The sequence below is a fragment of the Populus alba genome, chromosome 2 (assembly GCF_005239225.2).
Source record: "Populus alba chromosome 2, ASM523922v2, whole genome shotgun sequence".
Classification (NCBI taxonomy): domain Eukaryota; kingdom Viridiplantae; phylum Streptophyta; class Magnoliopsida; order Malpighiales; family Salicaceae; genus Populus; species Populus alba.
The window spans coordinates 3050271-3060437 of record NC_133285.1 but is presented as its reverse complement, the minus strand read 5'-3'; the positions used below and the strand labels follow the sequence as shown (position 1 = coordinate 3060437).

Genomic DNA, 10167 nt, shown 5'->3' with positions numbered 1-10167 from the left:
AATAATATTTAATATATATCTTAGATATTAATAATTTACAAGTCATACATATCTCGATATAAATATACATACTAAGCATATTAACATAAGATAGTGAAATATATATTAGAGGTTAGAAGATACTCGAATGTTACCAGATATGACACCCAAAGGTGACCACTGCGAGAGGATTAGTTGCCATTGGTCGGTGCCTCTTTCACCAACTAATTAAGTATACAGATATGATGTGTACAAATACTAACTATTTTCTGTTAGTAAGAGTTTCATACAAGCATACTGATATCTAAACATAACAGATACTCACATGAATATTAAAGAAAATAAATATCATATCGAATATAATTGATTCAACAAAATATGAGTGCAAAATTAAAAATGAATGAGTACTCAGAAAATAACAGAACACACACACACACATGTATTTATATTAAAATATATTAAAGATTATCTCACTCACCTGAAAAACAAGAGCAAAAAACAAACGGATTCATAATCAGAGACTACTAAAGATTGTTAGGAGGAACGTCAACAGAACCTATAATGCATACGAAAAACACTAAAAATCGACTCAAAGAAAAATAACATAAAAGATTACAACTCTAAGATTAAAGACCAAAATATAATTATAAAATCGAGCTGATTCACCTTATTGATCTCGAATATAAACCAAATTGATCAAACCTAAAATACTCGATTAAACCTTATTATTGATTCAACCGGTAGACTAAAATGACCAATTGATCGACCGCCGCCACAAGCCAACTAGTTGGTCAATTTGGATTAATCGGTTGACTAGCAGCATCAAACCAACTAGTTGGCTGGTTAATTGAGATTTCTAGAATCCCGATATGCCAGCCTTCAAATCTACATATCCCATAATTAAACAATTTGTTATTTAAAAACTCATAATTTCAAATTTAAGCTAACTAGCACACTAATACTTAAATAAAATCCCTTAAATCATTTAATTACCAAATTGATATTTATATAAAAACCCTGAACATTTCTTCAATCATTCCATAATCAATTATCAAATCCCTAATAAAGGAAACAGCAGAAAAGACAGTCACAATACTTGCTTGCTTCTTTAACCCTTCTTAAAACTCAAAAGCTGGAGTTTAGATAGAGCTAAATCTTTGGTATAATTGAAAGAAAAGTTACTCTAAGGGAGGGAGAAGAGAAGAAGGGAAAACCAAATTCCGGCAAAAATCCTCTATAAATACACATGTTAGATTATGTTATTGGGTTTGGGCTAGACTTGAGTTCGAGTTTGATGGGCCAAAACAATTCATATGTCTACATCGAGAAATCTCAAAATCCTCTGATCGTAAAACATTCCCTTCTGTTTAGCGTTTCCCCCAACCAACAGCACTACAGCAGAGCCCTGATAGCTGAAATATCCTGTCGAGGACGACACGATGTGCTTAGTCTGGCTAGACGGCTCCGGTAATCTCAGCTATCAATAGAGACAGCACTGGTTTTCACTTGTAAAGTCAATGCCACTGCCTCTAAGCAGGCTGCTCCTTTTCTCTTATTATTTATTCAACTGTAAGCCTAAAAGCCTGTATGTTGTTATGGGCAACTGCGATAACGAACAGAACCTAAGTACCTTCAATATTGAGTCCCAGGTAAGCTATCCACGCCTTAAACACACGTAAGCTACTGGTAAATTCAAGAGAAAATTGTTTCTTACAACCCCTTCCCAGATTAGAGTCCGAGATGATAATTGTTGACCTGTCCAGCAATCTTGCAATATTTCCAGCTTTGATCCTTCTTGCTTCAGTATCTAACGACTCCCTTCAAGAACAACATGCTGGTCGTAGAGCATCAGATTATTAGAAGCTGACGGCCAGCAGAGGCCTTTAAAAATGGGTTTGAGGTGTCAATATTTTAATCAGCACCAGTGTTGTCCCTCTCATTTACTTCAAAGCCTGCTGGCAAAATAAGTTTTAAGTTTGTAATTTACCTAGCAATATTGAGTTATAAAGTTGGGATTAATGTATATAAAATTACCTTCAGACCCAAGACAGCCTATCAAAAGTGGCAATTCTCGTAAAGCACTTCTGATGTATTTAATTTTGTTTTGCAGAGAGGCAGTTAGTTTGCATGTCAAACACAGTCCATTGCTTATTGATTTTTAGCCCACTTGTTCAAAAGGGAGGTGCACATTGTACAGGTTTTATGAGTTTTTTTAAAAAAAAAAAAAAAAATTACACAGTAAGAAAAAATAACACAATTCTAAATTTATTTAGAAAAATAGTAAAGTTGTTGGCAGTTACTATTTTAAAAGCTATTTTAGATTTTGACTATAAAAAATAAATCTACGAGTAAAACTGGTTATATATATGATAGTAATGTTTTATATTCGGAAGAGCTGCTCCAGAGTATTATGTGCCTAGGGCAAATACAATCACCATAGCATTTTTAACATCATTTTGCTCGTCTTTTTTCTTCTTCTTTTAATGTTTCCCACTCCTTGTAACATCTCTTTTTGTGGAAATACAAGAGCTTGAGTCAATTGATCAAATGCTCTGAAGATCTTCGACAAATGAGACGGCTGTAACGAGGAAAGAAAGGGAAACCAAACAATGCCAATAGCTCGCTATATTATTACACGAAGGAATTTGCAAACAAATGATAGGTCTGTCTGGCTTGGAAATAAGAAATCAATCCACAAATTCTCAGCCGAGAAAATAGAAGCCTCTTCCAGAAATATTAGCTTCTTTTTCCTCCTCCCCACTTTAGATTTTTTGAAAGTGGGGATACTAACAGGAATTGAAACACACAATAAAAAAATAATGGTCAATCAAAGATCAAAGATCACAAATCACTCACTATTTTACACAGGAACAGTATGACAAGCAGCAAGAGTTGACCAGCCTTTCTTCTTGGTTAGTTTGTAGTCTTGGGCTGCAATATTTGCACGAGTGACCATAAGATATCCATTCTATGCATACTTCTGTTGTTCTGCCCCTGAATAATTCAAAATGCAAAACTGATTAAAGAAGTTAAAAAAACAAAACACTGCAGTTTGCTGGATAGAGAAGGCCGTGGATCTATTGAACCCATTGATTTGTAATTCGGAAATACTCTTAAGGAAATCATTGAGACTTGCTCCTATTGTAACAGATAATTCAGACATACCTCTACCACGAAACATATCCATGTCTTCTCACCATGCACTTCTGTGATTCCTTTCAATATTGTCAGGCCTAAACTTCTGATAGCTTCTGCTATCTCAAGAAAATCATTGCACTCCTCGCATAACATCTGCATAGATCAAAAGGATACTTTTGCGTATTGAGAAGAAACAAAAGCAATGAAAAATAAGTGGCTGCAAACCTAAGACAAAGGGATGCGATGATTTTCTGATTTTATGTTTCTAAAGAAACAACAACAGACCGATCTCATAATTTACAGATCCAACATATATTTACCTCTACAAGCATCTGTCCGTTTTTGTTTAGATTTTCTACTATTATTGATGAGACCTTTAGATGGCCGCCCACCTCCACTGCCCAGCTTGAACCCTGTTCATATTTGGAGGCATCTGTTCCTTTCTGATGCATCTGTAATTCAGCCATTCATATACGTGTAAGCAGCAGAAAAATAATATAACAGAATATAATGATATGCTCTCCCGATGAAATTGTACAGTTCAAGTCAATTTCAGTTCAAGTTGCTGCTTATTAAACATCAAGATGATAAAATCATCTGGCAACAAAAGATTGCAAACTGAAGCATGTCAGTCAATGTTGAGCAATAATGATACAATCAACTAATAGATAGATAACAGAAATTAAAAATTTGCATATATTGGTGTGAATTTCTTACAGAGAACAAACTCCAGAAATCACTACCAATAACATGGAGGATTGAGAATTTAAAATTTCCATGAGTAAACATATGAAGGAGGTTGCCCCGGCCACGGAGCACATACAGAAACAGGGCCCTTGCAGGGAACATGTCTGACCTACCTTCGGTTCAGCACATTTATTGAGCTTGTCAGCATGATTTGTAATGCTTTCTAGAAAGAGCATATGCTTGATTGTGCGCTCCAGCAATGAATCTATACTGCACTGCAATTTATAAAAAAAAAAACCTTCAGAACATATCATACAAAAGATTTCCCTGACTAGGAAATGTGACTGGTAAACAGTCAAAAAATCAGCTCAACCATGGAACAGTTACCTTCGATCCACTGGGGACAAGCTCTCTCAGCTCCTTGATGCGATCTTGGATCAGTTGCCTGTCCCTTGGCCGAGGCCTGAATTTTTCACCAGGTTTAGCCCTTTTTTTGCTGTTCTTAGTTGGTTCTGCATACTTATCCAACTGCTCAGTACAGATGCTTGTACAAGTTGACAAAAACCCTTTAGAAGACATTCCACCAAACACTTCTGTTGAGTTAGAGAAATTCTGTGCATCCTCTTCAACAACAGAGGACGGGTTAATTGAATAGCCTGCTGAATTGAAGATATGCTTAGTCTGGATAGAAGGCTCTGGCATTTTCTCAACCGTTAATAGAGACTGCACTGACTTACAACTTGACTTCTCACTTTTAACATCACTGCCACTATGGCAAGCATTGCCTACTACTGCTTCTAAGAGGTTCTCTGTGCCAAAGTCAAATGTCATCTGGCTGCTACTCATCCCCTCTGGCATCTCAAAACCATTTACAGCTTCACTCTTTCCTGCTTGATAATCAAAGGGCATACATCTGTTGATGAAAGATGGTCCTAGAGCTTCAAGCAACTCACAACCAGCAGAGAACTTAAAAAAAGTGTCTGATGCATTGAAATGAGTTGATTCTGCTTGATGGTCCAGCTTCTTCTCCAAATCCTTTTTGAATGTTATGTTTGAAGATTCAGGTGCATCCAACACCAATTTTGGGTAGAGATTGGTGCCATCAGACTTTTCTCCTTCACAGATGGTAGTGTCAAAGAGGTCTGCAGGGATGCCTGAAAGGTCAGCTCCAAGCTTGTCATTTGGAAGTATAAGATCAGATGGATTAACTTTGTCCTTCATAAAACCATTTGAATGCATAGTCACATTGTGTTCTGATCTCCGGCCCGGATCTTTCCAGGCATTGGTCTCCCCTCCGTACATCTGATCACTAATTATATTCATCCCTAGTTGACTCTGGTGATCCAAATAGGAGGCATTTGATCTCAGATGAAGTAATTGGATGCTTTCATCATTTGTTGGTGTCAATATTTCAAGCACTTGATTATTTCTCAATCCAGCTGCTGTTTTCTGATGAATATCAGGAAGGAAAGAAATGTAAGAAGAACTACAACTATGGTTTTGTCAATATGAGAATAAAGGCAACAAATCATTTGGTTCTTCCTTCGCATCTTCACATATGATTGCATAAACCATCAGGAAAACCTTTGAACCTAAATAGGTAGATCTGGCTGAGAAAGGAAGCATTTTAGTATTACCAAAACCTCTAACATCTCAACCTGTTGAGACAATAATTCTTTATAGATGTGAGCATGCATGCACTTATCCACATGCATGTCTGCACACGCACACGCACATGCACATGCACATGCACATAGAGAGAGGGAGAGAGTTACCGGACATAATGCATTCTTCATACTATGTTGTAATGGACCACTAACATGCCTGACTGAGGAATCTTGAAGGGTGAAAAAGACATCTTTGATACGTGTCACCAAATTAACATCCTCAATAACCTGCTCAACCCAAATGTGAATATAAAAGAAAAATTAAATGGCAATGACAAGTATATGACCAACCTTATAAATTCAGAGCAGAATTTAACACTTTAGCCGGCATTTGACCCACCTTACACCAACCATGTGATGATTAAAATTACTTAAACAACTCAAAAATAGTGAGATATTCTCTTCAGATAAAGTGGAAATGTAACACATCTCAAGTCCAAAATCAATTAAGAGTGCAAGCTAGCAATTTTGGAGGAAGAGCTTATGATGTTACAAACGGTAACAGAGCCAGCAACACTTGACTAACTAGCCTTTCTGGTGAGCAGCCTCAAGTCTTAGGGGAGTGTTAAACTGGGATGCAAGCAGCTCTGGCTCATGGGTGCATTAATTTTTGGGGGGTGTATGTGTTCTCCCTTGCAAGAAAGCAAGGTTTAAAACTTAAAGCCAGTCATGCTCCAAATCAAATATCAGGGGCATGCGAGAGAGGCCGGGTACAAAAACCAAATTTGATGATCTCAATAGCAACTCCAGCTACAACTTTGACAAATATTAGCTGGTCATTCTAGGGATTCAAGACATAACGAGACCCTCCATTGATTCTTTTTCAACTTGAGAAAACCTTAAACAGAAATTGAATGCCACCACTTAGTCTCTGCATACCAATAACATATTCCAGCCTACGACTCTGATTGTGACTGCCTAAAACAGCCTAGTAAGTGTCTAAAAGAGAGGATCTCAATGAAAGCAGAAATGCATTGTATATTTCAATGAATATCGTAGAAAACACTGCAACATCAATTTGGTTCAAGTAATCAATAAACATGCATGTAAATGACAGTGATTAATTAGTCAGAAATTTTCTTACTTTATTCGAAGAGCCAAGCTGTACAACTCCATATGGCACGACAGCAACAACAACAATGGTCTGCAGAGAAAAACAAAAACTATTTCATCAATGTAACAGCTTATTTTAGTTGGTAGAAAGAAAGGATATCAAAACATAAAGCACCAAGCAAACACTGAAAACCCAAATAATTTTTGTTTCGGCCCTTATGGGACAAGAAAAGCATGCATTAGATTGGATATCAGAAAATCTTAAAAGAAGTTATGAGTTGTGTCCCACTTGTATCAATCTCAACACACAGAAACAGACAACCATTGACTCATGAGTGAACAGGGAAAAACAAGCATTGGAATATATATCATTCACACAAAAAGTGAAATTAGTTTTAGTGGTTGTTTTGTTTTCAAGTCAACATGGAAACATTAAATGCAGCAATGAATTCATTCAGTCTCATCCTATGTCATTGTGACCATGACCAATGACAATATCACTGATCTACAGAGAAAACAAAAAATAAAGCAGGCATACCTTGATCCCAGCAGAAAACTGACTTTGCCAGCCATCGGAGAACTGAAAACCTCACAGTGAAAGAGAAAACCTCACAGTGAACATACATTGTTCATATTTTCCAACGAAAAAGTATAATTCTATAATTGCATTTCAAGGATGTAATTCTACAATTGCATTTCAAGGATATCCTTACCTCATGTGATGAGAAGGAACTTGCAGCATATTTATCAGCAAAGATCCACTGATGCTTTCCACTGACTGCCACCTGCCCAACTATCCTGTAAAACCAAGCATGAATCCAACTCAAACATGCTGATAAGCACAGGGATCTTTCAAAAGTGACAATCCAAAAAAATCTTAAATTAAATTCTGCTTTTTAATTGGATACTTGCAGGGGGGGGGGGCTAAGAAAGAAAAGCATGAAGAATTCAAACGAGGAGGAAATGATGTGAAGCATGCTCAAATAAAACACTTTCCTAACGCTATTGACAATTTAAGGAGCAAAATCCATCAGTGAATAACTCATACCCTTCCCCTAGAGAGTATACATGATACGACATCTTTGCCACAGCCAATCCAAGCGGGTCACGAGTATAATGCCCACCATGCAATTTTTCTTGTGTCTGACTGAAGCATTTGCTCTCAAAGGCATCATGTTGCTCACAATTTTCATAGTAGCCATCTTCCCAAGTTAGCACCCTATTAAATATTTAAAACAAAAAACAAGAATAAATTTGAAGTAACAATATATATCCTCGAACTCATAACCAACCATACCCAAAAGTTAAACATAACTAAATTATAAACTTAAACTAACTTCATATAATCAGAATTGCTACAAGTAACTAAAGATGAAACAATATTGAAGTAAAATCTGAAGTAACTTACATGCGAGCACGATGTTTAAGCTTCCAGAAAACAGCATAGTTCCAGTCAGTATTGAAGCAGAGGCTCCTCAAAGTATTATGCAAGTCAGCACCCATCCCAGTCCTTCCCCTTCCCCTCTCAAAATTCCTAAGTCAAAAGGCTCCTCAGTGCAAATTCCACTACCAAGAACCCAACTTTGTCAGTGAAACAAAAACCCCGCCCTCAAAACAAAAACCCTACTTTCGTCTAAGCTAGCTTCCTCTATAAGATCCTCTTCCTGCCTGTTTTCTCCTTAACCCAGCTCTTGCTTTTATCGGTGGTCCTACAGTAGCCAAAAGCAGGCGATCTCTACCCATTCCCTCACTCATACACCACCCTCTTTTCACTCACCAACACCTAATTTAACAGCAAAAAATAAAACCTAAAAAACTCACAAATTCAAACAACCAAACTTTCAAGATAAAAAAAAAAGATTTCAAAAGAGCAACATTCACTGTATTTAGCCATGAATCTTAGTAAAATTGAATTCAATCTCTCTCAAAAATCAAGCCTGATGAAGATGTGAACTTTGCAATACAGGTCTAGCTAATATCGGACGACATGGATCACACTCAAATAATGACCGTGATTTTGAAAAATCATACAATTAATCAGAAGATTATCTTGCAAATTTCACACAGAAGTTGATTCCAATAAATCCTTAACTGAAGAGAAAAGAAACAGGGAAATCAAGGGTTTGCTCTGGATTATTGAGAAAGGAGTAAAGTTGGAGTCTTTTTGGCTAAGAGAAGTGAGGGTTGAAGTCAAGAAAATCCATGCTTTTTCATTGCAAAGATATAAAGAGTGAAAAGAAGCTTTTTTTCTCCTTACCCCCTTCCTTTACTAAATCACTGTTTCCTACTCAACAAATTCTAGAGAGATAAAGTAGAGAGAGGGCTTCAAATCCAATGGCTTTTAATTCCGAGTCTCTTTTTTGGAGTTCAAGACTATTTTATAATATATAAATATAATAAAGCAAGTAACAGCAGCCGCTATTTGGCGCACTCTGTTCACTTTAGCTTTTCTGACATGAAAACGAAGGCAAAAACGGTGAGGTACGGGTGTCGTTTCAAACCTTGGCGCTATGCGTGAGTGCGTCATCTCTTAGCCTGCGCATCATGGCGCGCACTTTAAACCTCTCTCTTTCTCCCTCCATTTTCTTCACACAGTTGGGGGGGACTAGGGTTTTTGAGGGATATTATTTATGGATGGATGGATGATAAAAGGAGGGAGAAAATGAGAGAGTGTAATGTGTTATGAGTGCACTTTCTAGGTAGTGTTATGTTATGGCCAACAAAATGATGCCCAAGTGAAGAAAATGCTTCTTGTCTTTCTACTACAATCTCTTTTTTGTGAAGAGGGGTCTTGTCTTTCTTTCCTTCCCCTACATTTCTCAATGAACCTTTTTTAAACCCAATGAACTTACCCATGGGGATTTACCCTTTTCAACCACCATTTTATTGCTACAAAAGTTATCACACCCAAACCACCCTCCTTCCATTGCAAATTATCCCCATTCATGTTCTTTTATACAATTCATGTTTTCAAAAAATCAGAAGCAGCATCTTTTTTCATGAAGGTTTCATATTTGCGGTCAAAATAATATTTATCAAAATTCTTAGTGATTTTAGATCATTTTGATATATATATCACTGCAACCCTATTAGTGCTCATTGAGAGGTGTTATTTTCTTTTTTATTTCACTGCAACCCTATTAGTGCTCATTGAGAGGTGTTATTTTCTTTTTTATTTCACTGCAACCCTATTAGTGCTCATTGAGTGGCATTTGAGAGTGATGATTGAAGTGGCATATGGGAATTTTGTCTAGACGTCTCCATTTTGATTTTAATTATGCATTATGATCTCATGACACATTTATGAAGTAACGTTTCCTGCACCATACCAGCTCGACATCATTGTCCAAATCGCATTATTTTGTGTTCTAACAGTGGGATCTACGAGTGATTATTACGGCCATTGATTTCTAATCATTCTCTTCTATTTATTTCTTTTTTCACGTCCCTGTAGTTATGAGGGATTGGGGCTGGGGGCCATACATTTGTTGATCACAAAGGAAAACTATACAAAAACCAATAAAAAAGAGAAGAAAAAATGAAGAAATCATCTCATGATCAATACTCCAAAACAACCTCCTTCCGTTGTTTTTTGCTTTGATCTTTAAAGATTCAATTTGTCGGGAGTAAATGAAGAGTGTTC

At 36.7% G+C, this 10167-nt stretch overlaps 1 protein-coding gene across 1 annotated transcript; it reads right to left on the bottom strand.

The window, feature by feature from the left end:
• Positions 1–2579: 2579 nt before the first annotated feature.
• Positions 2580–9130, bottom strand: LOC118049192 (transcription factor bHLH155). Its single transcript, XM_035059123.2, has 11 exons — positions 7933–9130; positions 7573–7743; positions 7238–7322; positions 7063–7104; positions 6556–6615; positions 5580–5699; positions 4192–5253; positions 3978–4079; positions 3438–3569; positions 3145–3270; positions 2580–2973 (listed from the first exon to the last, which is right to left on the bottom strand). Exons 1-11 carry the CDS (start codon positions 8025–8027, stop codon positions 2893–2895), a joined length of 2076 nt encoding a protein of 691 aa, XP_034915014.1. The 5' UTR covers positions 8028–9130; the 3' UTR covers positions 2580–2892.
• Positions 9131–10167: the final 1037 nt, after the last annotated feature.